The 18035-nt window shown below is 44.5% G+C and overlaps 1 protein-coding gene across 1 annotated transcript; it reads left to right on the forward strand.

Annotated features, from left to right (window-relative positions):
• The first annotated feature begins 7131 nt into the window (after window positions 1-7131).
• dnajb4 (DnaJ heat shock protein family (Hsp40) member B4) lies at window positions 7132-17820 on the forward strand. The gene is made up of 3 exons (XM_048539390.2): window positions 7132-7421; window positions 8868-9448; window positions 16463-17820. The coding sequence occupies exons 1-3, from the start codon at window positions 7211-7213 to the stop codon at window positions 16694-16696; spliced, it is 1026 nt and encodes a 341-aa protein (XP_048395347.1). The 5' UTR covers window positions 7132-7210; the 3' UTR covers window positions 16697-17820.
• Window positions 17821-18035: the final 215 nt, after the last annotated feature.

An 18035-nucleotide genomic window follows, 5' to 3' on the forward strand; every position in this document is an offset into this window, starting at 1 on the left:
ACGCCCTCAGCATCACGTATGCTCCAAAGTGAGTCCATCCGCAGCTCCAGAGCCGTCATGCTGTCTAACAAGAGCTGAAGCTGGACACACTTCCTGCACATGAAGGAGTCGGGGACATCAGCCGTGTCCCTGAGCTCCCACATTGAGCAAGAGGAGCACAACACGGGTGTGAGATCTCCTGACGTTATTAAACTTAACTTAGATAAATGGAAAAGGAACGAAAAAAGTTATTGGCAATCACACAATATATGTAAAGAAACGTGAAATAGAAAAAGCCTTAGCTTATCTACACACCACCGAGTCTTTTTTTTTGGTTAGAGGAGGAGGGCAAGTGGGAGACACTACACGTGTAGCGTCTCTGGTTCAGCCGCTGCCCAAATAAATGAAGACCGCTCCTGCTCGAGGTAAGCTTTGTAAAGTGGGAAAAACGTACCTTCCCAGCAGCCTCCTGGTGCTCTCTGTCTCTCTCTCGCTCTCCTCCCGAAAATGAAGGCCTCCTTACCTCAGGATTGACATACTTGACTCAGAGGAAATAGAACAAAAGTTTGTGTGATTGCTTCTCAAGAAGAGAGCAGGATTAACAAGTCACAGAGGTCCCCCAAGTCTATCTTGTTGGCTCATGGTTTTCCCATTTAGAGTCTAGTGAGGGTCTGGTTGTTCAGGGGAGTGCAGCCAGAACCACGTCTGTGAAGTGAATATGAGCGACTTAGCTGTACGGGAGGGCAGGAAGCAATTTGGAAGAGCCTATGTGATAGAGTATTCCATTGTCAGGAATCAGGCAGTTCTGCTGCAGTAAACCCAGGATGTTGTGTTGCCCTCCCTGCTTAGACTGACAAGGGGCAAGTAACATTTGAACAACACAAAAACCAGGCAGTGATCATCTCCAGTAGGAGACATTTTTTATTTAAAAAGAAATAATTCACAAGCTGAGGGTGTCGTTGGCTACACTGGCATTTATTTTCCACCCCTAATTGCCCAGAGGGCAGTGAAAAGTCAATCACATTGCTGTGTGGGTCTGGAGTCACATGTAGGCAATTTCCTTCCCTGAAGAACATTAGTGAACAAGATGGGTTTTTCTGACAATCCATTCATAGTCACTAATAGACTCTTAATTCCTGATTTTTATTGAATTCAAATTCTACCATTTGCCATGGCAGGATACAGTTCTGGGCCCCCAGAACATTAGCTGGGTCTCTGGATTAACAATCCGATGATGATACCACAAGGCCATCACCTCTCCTTGATAGTCAATGATATTAATATTGCTGAATCTTTCGCCATCAACATCTTGAGGTTTACCATTGATCAGAAACTCAACTGGACTCTCCAAATAAATGCAGTGGCTACAAGAGCAAGTCAGAGGCTAGGAATACTGCACTGAGTTATTCACCTCCTGACTCCCCAAAGCCTGTCCACCATCTACAAAGCACAAGTGAGGAGTGTGATAGAATACTGTCCACTTGCCTTGATGAGCGCACCCCCAATAACACTCATGAAGTTTGACATCATCCAGGACAAAGCAGCATATTTTGGTTGGCATCACATCCACAACTTTCCACTCTCTCCACTATCTAAGTTCACTAGCAGTACTGCGTACCATTTCTAAGATGCACTGCAGAAATTTACTAAAAATCCTTAGACAGCATCTTCCAAACCCGTGACCACTTACATCAAAAAGGACAAGCTCAGCGGATATATGGGAACACCACTACCTGCAAGATTCCCTCCAAGCCATTTACCATCCTGACTTGGAAGTAGATCACCATTCCTTCAATGTCACTGGGTCAAAATTCTGGAAGTCCCTTCCTAAGAGCATTGTGACTGTACCAGTTCAAAAAGACAGCTCACCACCACCTTCTCAAGAACAACTAGGAACAGGCAACATGCATTTGCTCAGCCAGTGATGGCCATGTCCCGTAACAGAAAAATACTTTTCTGAAGGAAGGTGAAGAGCAAGGGATTGTAGCTCATATCGGCATAGTGTCAAAAGAAGGAGGAGGTCCTGAAAGCAGATTTTAGGCAAAAGGAAGCAAATTAAAAAGTGGGATCTTCAGAGCTGCAATCTCAAGATTACTCCCAGTGCTATATGGTAATGAACTTTGGAATGAGAGAACTGATCAATTGGACATATGGCTGGAGAAATGATACAGGAGGAAAGCTGTCAAATACCTGAGGCATTGGCACTAGTTCTGGAGCACGTGGGATGTATACAAACTGAATGCGCAGTTAACCTAAAAAGTAGTGAGAATTTGTAACTCTGTTCCATATAGAGTGTTTGAAACATTTAGTGTAAACATGTTGAAGAAGCTAGATAAGCATACGAGGGAGAAGGTATGGTATATATAGATAAGAAAAGATGGTAAGAGGCTTAACTGAAACATAAACACCATTGTGGACTAATGGAGCTGATATTCTTTCAACGATGTCTATCAAAAGCTTGAATCAAATCTATAGCTACACTCAATGCGGCTGTTTCAAAATCACTGCCACAAAAAGAAATGTGGAAAGCTAACTGAATGTTATCGTTTTTTATTATTCACTGATGGAATTCAGGCATCACTGGGCTGAGCCAGCATTTATTGTGCATCCCTAATTGCCCTTGAGAAGGTGGTGGCGAGCTGCCTTCTTGAGCCACTGCAGTCCATTTGGTGTAGAGCCATCCACAATGCTGTTAGGGAGACCGCTGTAAGATTTTGACACAGTGATGGTGAAGGAACAACAATATATTTCCAAGTCACAATGGTACATGGCTTGCAAGTGGTGGTTTTCATTTGTCTGCTATACTGGTCCATCTACATGATAGCGGTCTTGCGTTTGGAATTTGCTGTCTGAGGAGCCTTTACGCAGTGCATCTTTTAGATGGTCTGCTTTGTTGGTACTGAGCATCGGTGTTGCAGAGAATAAATATTTGTGAATGTGAAGCTGATCATTTGGGATGCTTTGTCCCGGATGATGTGATGCATCTTTAGTGTCGCATCCATCTAGGCAAGTGAAGAGTATTGCAAATGTGGGACAGGTTTTGGGCATCAGGATGTGAGTTATTCACTGCAGGATTCCTACCCTCTGACCTGTTCTTGTAGCTGATATATTGAAATAGCTAGTCCAATTCAATTTTAATCCCAATGTTAACCCCAGGATGATGGTGGGAGATTCAGCAATGGGAGTGTCATTGAGCTTCAAGGGGCAATGGCTAGATTCTCTCTTGTTGGAGATGATCATTGCCTGGCACTTGTGCAGCATAAATGTTACTTACTAATTGAGTTGTAAATTGAAAGTTTGGACAAGTTAGACTTGTAACCATTGGCATTTAGAAGAGTAAGAGGCAATTTGATGAACATGCATAAGACCACACATTGCAAGAACTGCAGGTGGAGTCGGAGACAACACAGTATGGAAATGGAAGAACACAGCAGGTCAGGCCTACTCCTCTGTTGCTGCCCGGCCTGCTGTGTTCTTCCAGCTCCACACTGTGTTGTCTAAGATCCCCAGTGGTCTTGACAGGGTACATGTAGCAAGGATTCTTCCTCTTGTGGGAGAATCCAGAGCTAGAGGGGGTCACTGTTAAAAGATAAGGGGATACCCATGAATTGCAACTGATTGAGTAATTGATTATTTGATTTATTTAACTGCCACGTGTATTTTGTCACAAAATACAGTGAGAAGTGTTGGAGAGTGTCGCCGCTCTCTGGCACCATATTAAACAGACAAATAAACCAAAACATGGAATATGAAGGCAGGAAAAAGTCCAACTTTACATTCCTTCCTGTTAAGCGTTCGGTCATGGGCTATGGGCCTGGTGGTCAGCCATGAGACCCCTTCGCTGTGCCGCCACCTGCTGGATTACAACCTCAGATAACGAAATGTGAGGCTGGATGAACACAGCAGGCCCAGCAGCTTCTCAGGAGCACAAAAGCTGATGTTTCAGGCCTAGACCCTTCATTAAAGAGGGGGATGGAGTGAGGGTTCTCGAATAAATAGGGAGAGAGGGGGAGGCGGACCGAAGATGGAGAGAAAAGAAGATAGGCGGAGAGGAGAGTATAGGCAGGGAGGTAGGGTGGGGATAGGTCAGTCCAGGGAAGACGGACAGGTCAAGGAGGTGGGATGAGGTTAGTAGGTAGGAGATGGAGGTGCGGCTTGGGGTGGGAGGAAGGGATGGGTGAGAGGAAGAACAGGTTAGGGAGGCAGAGACAGACTGGGCTGGTTTTGGGATGCAGTGGGTGGAGGGGAAGAGCTGGGCTGGTTGTGTGGTGCAGTGGGTGGAGGGGAAGAGCTGGACTGGTTGTGTGGTGCAGTGGGGGGAGGGGACAAACTGGGCTGGTTTCGGGATGCAGTGGGGGAAGGGGAGATTTTGAAGCTGGTGAAGTCCACATTGATACCATTGGGATGCAGGGTTCCCAAGCAGAATATGAGTTGCTGTTCCTGCAACATTTGGGTGGCATCATTGTGGCACTGCAGGAGGCCCATGATGGACACGTCATCTAAAGACTGGGAGGGGGAGTGGAAATGGTTCGTGACTGGGAGGTGCAGTTGTTTATTGCGAACCGAGCGGAGGTGTTCTGCAAAGCGGTCCCCAAGCCTCCGCTTGGTTTCCCCCCAATGTAGAGGAAGCCACACCAGTTACAATGGATACAGTATACCACATTGGCAGATGTGCAGGTGAATCTCTGCTTAATATGGAAAGTCATCTTGGGGCCTGGGATAGGGGTGAGGGAGGAGGTGTGGGGGCAAGTGTAGAATTTCCTGCGGTTGCAGGGGAAGGTGCCGGGTGTGGTGGGGTTGGAGGGCAGTGTGGAGCGAACAAGGGAGTCACAGAGAGAGTGGTCTCTCCGGAAAGCAGACAAGGGTGGGGATGGAAAAATGTCTTGGGTGGTGGGGTCGGATTGTAGATGGCGTAAGTATTGGTGGATGATGCGTTGTATCCGGAGGTTGGTGGGGTGGTGTGTGAGAGCGAGGGGGATCCTCTTTGGGTGGTTGTGGCGGGGGTGGGGTGTGAGGGATGTGTTGCGGGAGAAGCGGTCAAGGGCGTTCTCAACCACTGTGGTTCCTATTCCCAGTTCCTCCGCCTCCGCCGCATCTGCTCCCACGATGAGGCATTCCACTCCCGCACATCCCAGATGTCCAAGTTCTTCAAGGACCGCAACTTTCCCCCCGCAGTGGTCGAGAACGCCCTTGACCACGTCTCCCGCAATTCCCGCAACACATCCCTCACACCCTGCCCCGCCACAACCGCCCGAAGAGGATCCCCCTCGTTCTCACACACCACCCCACCAACCTCTGGATACAACACATCATCCTTCGACACCTCCGCCATCTACAATCCAACCCCACCACCCAAGATATTTTTCCATCCCCACCCATGTCTGCTTTCCGGAGAGACCACTCTCTCCATGACTCCCTTGTTCGCTCCACACTGCCCTCCAACCCCACCACACCCGGCACCTTCCCCTGCAACCGCAGGAAATGCTACACTTGTCCCCACACCTCCTCCTTCACCCCTATCCCAGGCCCCAAGATGACTTTCCATATTAAGCAGGGGTTCACCTGCACATCTGCCAATGTGGTATACTGTATCCATTGTACCCGGTGTGACCTCCTCTACATTGGGGAAACCAAGCGGAGGCTTGGGGACCGCTTTGCAGAACACCTCCGCTCGGTTCACAATAAACAACTGCACCTCCCAGTCACGAACCATTTCCACTCCCCCTCCCATTCTTTAGATGACATGTCCATCATGGGCCTCCTGCAGTGCCACAATGATGCCACCCGAAGGTTGCAGGAACGGCAACTCATATTCCGCTTGGGAACCCTGCATCCCAATGATATCAATGTGGACTTCACCAGCTTCAAAATCTCCCCTTCCCCCACCGCATCCTGAAACTAGCCCAGTTCGTCCCCTCCCCACACTGCACCACACAACCAGCCCAGCTCTTCCCCTCCACTCACTGCATCCCAAAACCAGCCCAGCCTGTCTCTGCCTCCCTAACCTGTTCTTCCTCTCACCCATCCCTTCCTCCCACCTCAAGCCGCACGTCCATCTCCTACCTACTAACCTCATCCCACCTCCTTGACCTGTCCGTCTTCCCTGGACTGACCTATCCCCTCCCTACCTCCCCACGTAAAATCTCCTCTCCACCTATCTTCTTTTCTCTCCATCTTCAGTCCGCCTCCCCCTCTCTCCCTATTTATTCCAGAACCCTCACCCCATCCCCCTCTCTGATGAAGGGTCTAGGCCCGAAACGTCAGCTTTTGTGCTCCTGAGATGCTGCGTTCATCCAGCCTCACATTTTATTATTACAAACTCTGAGTTTTGTATTGGCATAATTACTCCAAATTTACATCAACCTCAATCATGCTGACCCTGAATCTTATGCATGGCCATAATTGTCCAATCCACCTTCAAAGATCATGAACTGCTGTCCAAATGCATAAATGATAAATGACTGTAATTCCTGCTTGGCTGCAATCTTTTTTCCCCCCAAAGTCTTTTGTTTATGCACTCTTATTGTGCTACTCAACGGCAGTGAGACACTCTAAGCTGATCTTCAGTGGCAGTGTCCCTACCTGTGAGACCCAAGTTCAAGGCCCACCTAGTTCTCAGAGACGTGTAACAACATTTTAATGGAGTGAGTGGAAAATACCAATCCAAATGCGTAGGGGTCTTCTGATGCAATGGTGGTGCCCCAACCTCTGAGCCAGGAGACCCAGGTTCAAGTCCCATTTTGCTCCTGAGGGGGTGTAATAACATCTCTGAACGGGTCGATTGGAAAAGATATCTACCTGATGAACATGTCAGAGAGGGGAAAGCAGTTGTTTCCCACTGCTCCAGGGTCACTGCAGGAAAAACCTGTCGGGGGATCCTAATCAGAACTGGCCTCGGCGCCACCCATAGCTTCCATCCGGCCCTTTCCCAGCCAAAACAATATTCAGCGAAGCATAATTTGACCTTTTAAGCACTTGTTCCGGGGAGAAACGCAATTTGGAAGGAATGTCGAAAAGTTTGCGTCAGTGGGGAGATGACGTTGTAGCTGTAAGTTCTGGAAGGAGCTGGCTTTTTCCCAGGAGCCGGGAGGGGGTGGGTTTTATACAGAAGCCACTGCAGGCAGTGAGTGAGTGAGTGAGTGAGAGAGAGAGAGAGAGAGACAGGGAGCTGCTGCTTTAGTATTGCACCGACTTGTGTGGAGAGGAAGACACCCAGGGCGTTCTGTGCAGCATGGGTAAGGACTATTACAGCATTCTGGGCTTGCAGAAAGGAGCTTCCGACGAAGACATCAAGAAAGCCTATCGGAAACAAGCCCTGAGATGGCACCCGGACAAGAATAAATCCGCCAACGCCGAGGATAAGTTCAAGGAGGTGGCTGAAGCCTACGAGGTCCTGAGCGACCCCAAGAAGAGGGAGATTTATGACCAGTTTGGGGAGGAAGGTGAGTGTAAAGAGAGGAAAATTCAAAACAAACCCTTCTGTTTGTGGGGGGGGGGGGGCGTGAGAAGCCTGGGAGACGCCAGACTGAAGGGAGAAAGACTTCACAGCAATGAGCTAATGCTGCATTTCTCATAACTCGTACCCCCCCCGCAATTTGCCATTTCCTTCTTTCGGGGTTTATCTGTAACGGGACGCCCCACCCCAAGCTGTCAGTCCAGCGGCCTGATAGAACTTCCCTGTCGAATGAGGAAAGGTTCACCTCTGCCGTTTTCTGAAGCAGTCCCCCCCCCCCCCCCCCCCAGGCTAGGTTTTCTGTCCAGGTATTCCCTCAACTTCTGGCGAATGTGAATGATCGATAGACCAGGATCGAGGGGCTGAATGGCCTCCTCTGCCTATGTGATGTCAGCAACTAAGAATCTGAGAGTGACTGTAATCATGAATCCAAAAACACTTGGATGAGCGTCTCTTTGAATGTGCTGCACTTTAAATAGAATGCTTCTTTGAACGAGATGGATATTCAATAGCTACAGCACAGAGTGGGCCCCCAGGGGTCTTCGAGCCTGCTGTGCCATTCAGTTGACATTTTCGATCTGCAGCTCCACTCCGCTGAACACTTTAAGACTGAAGGGGGCTGTTCAACAGTCAAATATGGGGCAGCTCTTACAGAAAGGAATCCCATTTCCCCTAATTGCCACATCCCTGCTATTTTCTTCCTTATCCCAATTTGGGAGAGGCAGTGGTGCAATGTTGGCTTGGCTGGACCAGAAATCTAAACACCTAGGTTATTGCTCTTGAGGGGGTGTGGGAGGCATGGGTGAAAAATCCCAGCACGACAATTGGTCAAACCTAATTCAAATGAAAAGATCTTCAATGATTTTTGTAAAAATCCACCTGTTTCACATTTTCCTTTAGGCAAGGAAACTAGCAAGCTTACCAGGTATGGTACACGTGTGACTCTAGGCCCATAGCAACATGGTTGACTCTGAAATGACCCAGCAAACCACATCATGCAAGGATATTTGGGAAATGGGTGACAAATACTGTCCTTGAATAAAGATAAAACAAATCATCTTATACTATTCCTACCAATTTTGCTCCATGCTGGATCATGGTTTCTCTGCCTTACAGCCCCATGGATCCCACTTTTTCCTGTATCTCCAAATGCTCCTCTGTCATTGAACCTGTATGGATCAATGAGTAGAATTCCAATTGACTCTCTAAGGTGACTTCCTCTTGTTAGTGAGGATGTCAGAGGTGTGATTTGTCGTATTATAAATGTGTCATTGCCACAATATAGTATAGTGGTATATTCTTGTTAAAAAACACAAAGAATGCTGGAAATATTCAGCAGGTCTGACTGTCTGTGGGAAAGAGAAACAGCATCAACGTTTACAAGTCTGATGTGACTCTTCAGAATTGGTAAATGTGCTTTCTTTTCCTTGTTCAGGGCTGAAAGGAGGAGCTGGTGGTGCTGATGAGCAGGGAGGAACATTCCGCTACACCTTTCATGGAGACCCTCATGCCACCTTTGCAGCATTCTTTGGGGGTGCCAACCCTTTTGAGATGTTCTTCAGCAGGAGGATGGCAAACGGACACCAGGATGAAGGCATGGATGTGGACTCTGACCCCTTTGCCCAGTTTGGAGGCTTCAGCATGAATGGCTTCCCGAGGGACAGGCATGGTGGCGGAGTGATGGGAGAGATACGGCGCAGGCAAGACCCGCCCATTATCCATGAGCTGCGGGTGTCCCTGGAGGAAATATATAATGGCTGTACCAAGAGGATGAAGATTTCCAGGAAGCGGCTAAACCCGGATGGTAGGACCGTCAGGATAGAGGACAAGATATTGACGATCGAAATTAAAAGGGGCTGGAAAGAGGGAACCAAAATCACATTCCCCAAAGAAGGGGATGAAACACCAAACACTATCCCTGCGGATGTGGTTTTTGTACTCAAAGACAAGCCTCACTCCCACTTTAAGAGAGATGGATCGAACATTGTCTACAATGCCCGCATCAGCCTGAGGGAGGTATGTTTACTCATAGATCATTTTCCAAAGTTTCAATTTGTTTTAGGTTTCCTGTTTGTTGGATAGACCACAGTTAAAATAAGAAATTATTTCCTCTATCCCGACAATGAGGTCCCTCTCCTGACGCTGAAATTATTTGGTTCCTCCAGAATTTTATATTTTCTAGTCAACCTATTCATGGATGTTGTTCTTTGTCTCTGAAGGCAGTGGGCCTTGAATTTGGGTCTCCTGTGTCCGAGACAGGAACATTATTGCTGCACCACAAGGGCTAACTTTTGTGTTTTTTTTGTATACTATTATCTCTGGTCTCTGACTCTCCAGTTTTCACTGCCATAAGCTGCTTTGAGCTTAAACCTCTCCATCTCTTGACTTCTTAAAATTCACCAATGACCGAGCTTTTGGTGTCCTGTCAATTTAATTGATGTCAGGTATTTTTCGGAACGCTGCTGTGAAACACCTTTTATGTTCCTTTTTTATTGTTGATAGACTCAATGTAAATGCAAGCTTTTGTTGCTCCTGTCAACAATTCCAATGCCTTTTTATAAAAACCTGTTGATGGGATATGATCAAGGCCTTGACCATCGACAAGTGCCCCTGCCCCTCCGTAACCAGCTGGAGAACACTGTGAGCTTTTAATAGGTTGTCTCTCTAAACTAGAACGCTGATAATTATCACATTCGTCTCTTGGTTAGTCCAAGGCCTGTATTTGAAAAATCTCCTGAGTGATGTTCAGTGTCGCAAAAGCGGACAGTTTTAGGGAGCTATAAATAATGAATGCAACTTGATTTTACTTTTGGAAATTTTTTTTGTTATACACACCATTAGTTGTAACCCTTCTGAGAGCAGACTTGGTTTTATATCTGGCTCCTCTGACAGCTCATCTATAAATGAGTCATACAGACCAGAATATCCTGAGATGGATATGACCAGTTGTGCTGAACAAGCTGGAATAGTAATCAAGACATTATGATCTTCTTGTTTAGAAAGGGAAACAAGGAATAATTTCTCAATTTTGTGCTTTGTTCAGAAATTTTTGCCTGACTTGGTCAAATACTGGATGATTCTTCATGTGATTTTCTGATTTGGAAACCTGAGATGTAGGGAAGAGGTTACATTTACAATTCAAGTTACAATGTATGTGCTAGAAAAGAAAACAAGGTTGACGCTGAAAGGACCTTTTCGTACTTCCAGGCTTTCTCATGCTATTAATGTACAAGATGAAATTTGTCCAACATTCAAGTTAAGAAAGAAAAATTTAAAGGTCAGCATCAGACAATGCAATCAGATAGAGCAATGGAATTATATCACCAATGAGAGTTACAAATTTACAATGGTGAATGCCTGAGGGAACATGCATATTTTACAGCACCTACTATCAGATGTCCCATAGCATATTCTGACTGAGGCACCTGTTCAAGTGTAGTCATTCTTGTAATATAATGTAGGAACCATGACAGCCAATTGGCACACAGCAGGATCCCATGGTCAAAATAGTCATTGTCTCGCAGCTTGGAAACAGACCCCTCGGTCCAACCAGCGCATGCCAACCTTAATCCCAAACTAAACTAGTCCGGTCTGCCTGCTCCTGGCCCATATCCCTCTAAAATCTTTCCTATTCATGTACTTATCCAAATTTCTTTTGTATGTTCTAATTAGCTAGCTAATTTAACCAGATAATCTTGTTTGTTTTTAATGAGTCTCAGTTTATGGGTAAATATTGACCAGGAAAGATCACACGTTGTCGTCATGACAATATCTAAGCCAAGAAAGTACTCCCTCTACCAGCCAGATGCAGTAAGATTAAGATAACTTAAAACAAACAAGCTTACAATGTTTCTGTAAATGGTGTGGGGGAAATATTGCCTTCAGAAGATGGCAGAGGAAATTTGGGTGCAGGATGAAACACCATGAAGATCAGTGTCAGAAAAACTTGGGGAATTACATAACTCCATCATAAAGTTGTCTTGTGGGGTAAGAGTCTGAGCAGAAATGGCACAGTGGAATTGTTACCGATATAAAAAGATGCCACATCAAGTAAGTTATCCAAAACATGTATAAATGAATGCTTGAGCCTCGGCTGGAATATTGTGTCCAATTCTGGGCACCATGCTTTAGGAAGAATGTTAAAACCCTGGAAAGGATTCAGAAGAACTTGACAGAAATGACAACAGGGATGATGGATTTGGACAAACTGGAGAAGCTGGGTTTATTCTTCTCTCTTCAGCAGAGAGGTGAAGAATAGATTTTGATGGGGTTTAAAATTGTTAGAAGTTTTAAATTAATAAATAGGGCAAAACTGTTTCTACTGATAGGATCAGAAATCGGCCGGTACAGACTTTGAAGTAATTTGAAAAGGTACTGCAATGAAGATGAGAATTAATTATACACAACTCGATGTTATGATCTGTATTGTACTGCCTAAAAGGCTGGCTTTGCAAAGGCAATTGCATAAATATTTGAGAGGGAAAAATTCCAAAGTATGGGCTTAAGTAAAGGGGGAATCATATAGCTAATTGGATGGTTCTTGAAGATATTACAGAGATTGAGGCTATTCAGCCTATTATGTATGTCCTATGATTCTGTTTGCTTTGTCATGTTTCTTGCAGTGCAATAAGCATTTTGATTCTAAGTCTTGAGACCAGCAGTAAATGCTGGTCTTGCTAGCAATACCAACATCCTGTGAAATACAATTTTTTTTAAAAATTGTATGATCTTTTGATGTAGTACAAAAAGAACTGCCAGACCGCACTCACATCCTTGACTGATCAAGTGAGGATATGTATTTCTGCATTTGAAATACATGTGCAAAGACTCTGCTCATAAATCTTTGACTTGCGGTTAAAATATTTTTGACAAAGGAACTAACCATCCCTTTAAGAGTTTCAAGTAAAATTGATACTCCTTTCCACCTAATCTGTGACTGACTCTGCAAACAGGAACTGGCTTTATGGTTGGGCAAATTGCTATAATCAATCTTGAGCAAGTTGTTTGCTTTCTGTTGAAGAATTCCTTCACGTTTTATGAAAACCAAAGGACTTGCATATCAATAACAATGCAGTATCCTTGTGCTCATTTGACATGGTTAGCTAATTCGCATTGTACCACACATTAAAACCACAGACCTCTCAACCTCGGCAATGTATCATAGGAATCTAGATCCACCATCATTGTATGAATTTGTATTTACTGAACTAATGAACTCAGCAAAATGTGCAGTTCAGTTTCAGCAACATCTTTATATGCCCGTGGCAGTGCCATGTTTTCCCCACTTGGCTCACTCCCTGCAGGTGTCCTTGTTGGGTTCCATGAGAAATGTATATGTTGGTATGATGCCTAGGCACCAACTCTTTGCATATTTCTGATATGTAGGCGATACATCTGTTGTATTTGAGTCAGCAGTTACATGTCAGAATTTCCTTTGCAAGTTTGAATGGGCTTGATGCTACACTCAAATTCACGTTTGAAATAGTGTGGCCGAATGAGCTTCCTTTCCCCTACATCCTAACTGAGAAATTGGCCAGATGGCTCTTGATGACTGACCACATACACAAGGCATAACTACAGTTCCAGATGTGATAAGATCAGTCTTTTTTGACACCCTCAGAAATAGTGTCGAATTGTTCCCCATGCAGTCTTAATGTGGATATTGAGCATGTCAAAATGTCCATGATGGACAATGGCAATCCTGATCCAATCGTTTCCTGCTGTAGATTGTGCACACTCTCAAAAGACCCTAAGGTAGTCACCTTTTGGTCCTGAAAAGTGCCCAGTCTATCTCCCAATTATTCTGAAAGGGTAAGTTACATCAAACGTTTGAACAATGGGTAAAGCGAGCTGTTTTAAGCTGTCTGTGCGGCATGAATGACATTCACCACTAACAGGATGTTGCCAACAAGCTAAAATGCTTATCACAAATGAGGAATATTGTGTGTCACTTGTGGTGCCACTATAATGCCATGTATGCGGGCCATATGTCCCAGAGACTGGTGGATCATATCAAACAACATGTCCATTCAGCTAACAACGTGTGGAGCTGGATGAACACAGTAGGCCAAGCAGCATCTTAGGAGCACAAAAGCTGATGTTTCGGGCCTAGACCCTTCATCAGAAAAGCATCCTAAGATGCTGCTTGGCCTGCTGTGTTCATCCACCTCCACACCTTGTTATCTCAGATTCTCCAGCATCTGCAGTTCCCATTATCTCTGGTCTCATGTCCATTCAGCTGTTTGCAACAAGCAAGGCACTGACGGTACCCAATCAGCTGCATTTGCAAATCTCTCAACATATTACTCTATATAAGATGTGATTTGGCAATTGGACATTACAATTTGCTGGATAGTCCTGAATGTGTGAGGAATTATTATGCTGACAAGTCAAGGTAGGATTATCTGTTGGGCTCACAATTTGGCACTGTACTGTGTGTACTAGAAGCTGTGCCTGTTCCAACTTGAATGTTGCTAACCAATGTCTTGAGCATGCAGAGCCAACTTGTTTTGGTTTAAAATTTAAATCAAGTCTACAATCAGTCAGCATTAAAGGTGCTTCCTTTATGGTGAAGACTGTACCAACGAATCACAACTGTCCTCTCATGCACGTAAATCTCCTTGATTTGGTCTCCTAGTGAACTATCCTAATGAATACAAGGCAAAAAGTTCCCACAAAATGTCTATTCCGAGCTATTGCAGTTGAAAGCTTCCAAGCTCCAATTCCATGACTGACTGAACTTGCCATTCTTAGCTGAGGTGCCATATTGGCCTGAGCATCCCTGGCCTCAGCAAGGGAAATCACAGACCCCTTGTAATTATTCCGTGTGCTCAATCACTCATACCACAACTAAATGTTGTGCTCGTGTGCAACTTAGGCAGAACAGGATCAGGCCGTGATGTCTCTTGTATTTGAATCTTTGAAACATAGGTGATCAGTATCTCTGGGATTTTCTCTTTGTCCCCCCTAACCACCTATTTAAAATGCACCTTAAAGTCTACTGCTTTGACCAAACACGTTTTGGTCCCATTTTTCATCAGTTCCTCCAATGGTTCACTGTCCAATTTTGTTTGACATTTGTGACATACTTAGGAAATTTTGCTTTGTTAAGGGCACTATTGAAATGAAACCTTTTGTTGTTACCTGGAAGTGTTGTTTGCTGGTGCTGCCTACATTTGTAAAGACCACCTGAGATATCTTGGGTAGATTCACTGCCAACCATCCCTCTTGCTGATAATAGTTAAAAATACTGATGCCGTATGAAGAAGGAAGCTCACGTGAATCTTATTTAAGAGACAGGTTCTGTCTTAGTTAAACAGTAAAGGTATATTACATGTTTCTTGGCTAGTTACTGTCTAAGATGAGGCAGTCATGGCCAGTTTAAGAGTACGGTGTAGTGGAAGGAGAACTCTGATTAGCTCCTTCCAGGAACAGTTCTTTATATCCCAATGGTTGGAGCTTATCTTCTGATGCCCCTTTCAGGCACTAACTGTTTTGTACAGCTGTTCCCACTTTATATGGGCTGGGTCCCATCTGGTTGCCATGTAAATCTCCTGTTCAGGAAGGAGCTAAGTGACTGTGCCTGGTACGTGCTGACCATCTATTCTCTGCCGATTATTAAAAAATTCAAACATTGTGAGAGTGGAGAATCTCTGCACCTGATTTTTTTTTTAAAAACCGCTGTGGCTTTAATTTTATCTGTTGTTCCTAGTACCATTCATCTTGAAAACACCTGATGCCCAATTGCTCCATTAATGCCAGTTGCTTTTACAAAATTAACATTGTAAGAATTACTGTTGTGATGATCGTATTCATAAACCAGCGGGCTGTGGAAGCTCAATCATTGAGTATATTTAAGGCAGAGATTGATTGGTGGATTTTTGATACCAATGACACTCAAGGTGTGGAGCTCGCACAGGAAAATGATATTGAGGGAGATGATCAGCCATAATCTGGAATGGTGAAGCAGGCTCCAGAGGCTGAATAGCCAACTTTTGCTCCTATAGTTCTGCCTTTTGATTCACTGCAGTATTGTACCTTGTTCAGATGTGTGTTTATGAAGCCGACTGGGTTTCTCCAAGTAATTACCTCCTTCCTTTCCTTTTTTTATTATTCTATTCACAATGTTAAAATTCTCATCTCATCTAGAAGGCTGAGCCAAGCCTGACACACTGCAGTACTGAAGGAGTGCTGCACTGTCAAAGGTGCTGTCTTTTGGATGTGTCGTGACACTGAGGCTTTTGATCATGGTAATATCCTTAAAAGGGTGTCAGTTTTCCTAATGTATTTAAGCCAGCATGCTCAATCAACCCCCAACAGGTTTATCAGTCATTCGTTCATCTCATTGTTCTTTCTGGGATCTTGCTTTGTGTAAAATTTGAAGCATTCACAGTGAGAGAATGGTGAGGTGTTTTCATTCCAAGTCAGGGTGGCATGTGTCTTGGGGAGGAACTGGTTTTCCTGTGCATCTGCTGCCCTTGTCCTCCCAGTTGGCAAAGATTGGAAGGTTTGGAAAGTTTATTTTGAGGCTTTATAGTGGGCAGTTAAGGATAAACAATATTGCGTGAGTTTGGAGCTACTTCTAATGTGGTGTTGGTATTTGAACCTCGGGCACTAAACTGGGTTAGTAAGAACTGCAGATGCTGGAGAATCTGTGTAACAAGGTGTAGAGCTGGACGGTTAAGCAGCATCAGAGGAGCAGGAAGGTTGACGTCTTGGGCCTAGACCCTCCTTCAGAAATTTCTGATGAAGGGTCTAGGCCCGAAACATCAGCCTTCCTGCTCCTCTGATGCTGCTTGGCCAGCTGTGTTCATCCAGCTCAACACCTTGTTATCGCACTAACCTGAGTGTCAGGATTACTGTGTCAGTAACATCACCATATGGGTTTATTACGAAGGCCGGGCATATGCATGAGGTCTGGCATGGAGCTACCGCTCCCAGGGAAGATCAATCAAAAAGATAAAGTAACAGCATCAGATCACCATTAGTATTTTTTTTCAACTAATTAGATTTCCCTTTTGTCATTTCCAGGCTTTGTGTGGTTGTGTGGTACATGTACCAACCATGGAAGGCAGATCAATCCCACTAACAACTCAGGATGTGATCAAACCAGGGTCGAGGAAGAGGATAAGCGGCAGAGGATTACCATTCCCTAAAAACCCAGACCGCCGAGGTGACCTGATTGTGGAATTTGAAGTCATTTTCCCAGACTTTATTTCCACATCGTCCAAAGAAGTGCTGAAGCGACATTTACCCACATCCTAAATGTGAGGACTGGATTTCAGCAGAAGGGTCACTCCACTGTACATAATGAACTAACTGCTTTGCAGTGTTGTGCTTGGGCCATGTGCGTGTTCTGGGATAAAGTATCAATGCATGTTTTGGGAGGTCTCTCAAACAGCAATAACCTTTTGCGTGGCTCTTAACGCAGAGGCCGAAGCTTTTTACCATAGCCTCTCAGGGCAGTCGTTGATATTTTGTACATTTTTTATTTAGCGAATTGTTTCTTTTTTCTTATGTAAATATAAAACACTACCCAACAAATGGCAATTCATATTCTTGGCAAAAAGGGAAACTGATGCTCAGAGGCTGTGTTGAAGTTTGCACTTGATGTCTAGTTCAAAGTAGAAATAGCCTGGGTTCAGATTGCACTTTGCAATGTTCACCAAAAAGTGTGTTTTCACCACATTAGCACACATTCATAAATATCGCACAAACTTTTAAGAAGTCCAACGTCATGCAATTTGACTGTCTGTGTCTATGCACTATCAATTGGTTTATTCTTATTCTGAACTCCACTGAGGTTCTGTTGTGTGAATTGGTGGGCATGTAAAATCTTGATGTGATACCCACTTGAACTGTGAAAAGTATCCAGTGTTATAACTGATTTTTTTTTTCTTCTCCATCCAAATTTGGATGGTATTTCCAAAGATCACTGAGTATCAGCATTAGAATGATGTACTTTTTGTTACAGATCTGTTGAAAGAGGCTAGCCATGATGTCGAAGTGCCAGTGTTGGACTGGGGTCGACAAGGTCAGAGGTCACATGACAGCAGGTTGGAGCCCTGCAGTGCTCCGAAAACTTGTGATTTCAAATAAACCTGTTGGACTACAACCTGGTGTCATGTGACTGATTACCTTGTTGGAAGAGGAGGTAACTTTTTGGACTGATTATAATTAACTGCATTGGAGCACCTTCAGCGTATTGGCTAACTTGCAATCTTATTTGTAGCTTCTCAAAAACAGCAACAGAAGTGGATCAAACAAAACTAACAGTATTTATTAAAATAAAAATTGTTTTTGTTCATTGTCTGATAAAATGAACTGTCTGAACAATAGTGCTTTTATTTTGTTAAAATGAGAAATACATGAACAAAGTTAACACGTGACATCCAGTGTCTTGCCTGTTTTTGTTATTGTAATGTCCAGTGATGTTAGGCAATGGTTTTCATTCCATTTCTTAGGATATTAACATAGAACATTACAGCACAGTACAGGCCCTTCGGCCCTCGATGTTGTGCCGACCTGTCATACCGATCTCAAGCCCATCTAACCTACACTATTCCATGTACATCCATATGCTTGTCCAATGACGACTTAAATG

This window comes from Stegostoma tigrinum, chromosome 8 (genome assembly GCF_030684315.1).
Source record: "Stegostoma tigrinum isolate sSteTig4 chromosome 8, sSteTig4.hap1, whole genome shotgun sequence".
NCBI lineage: Eukaryota > Metazoa > Chordata > Chondrichthyes > Orectolobiformes > Stegostomatidae > Stegostoma > Stegostoma tigrinum.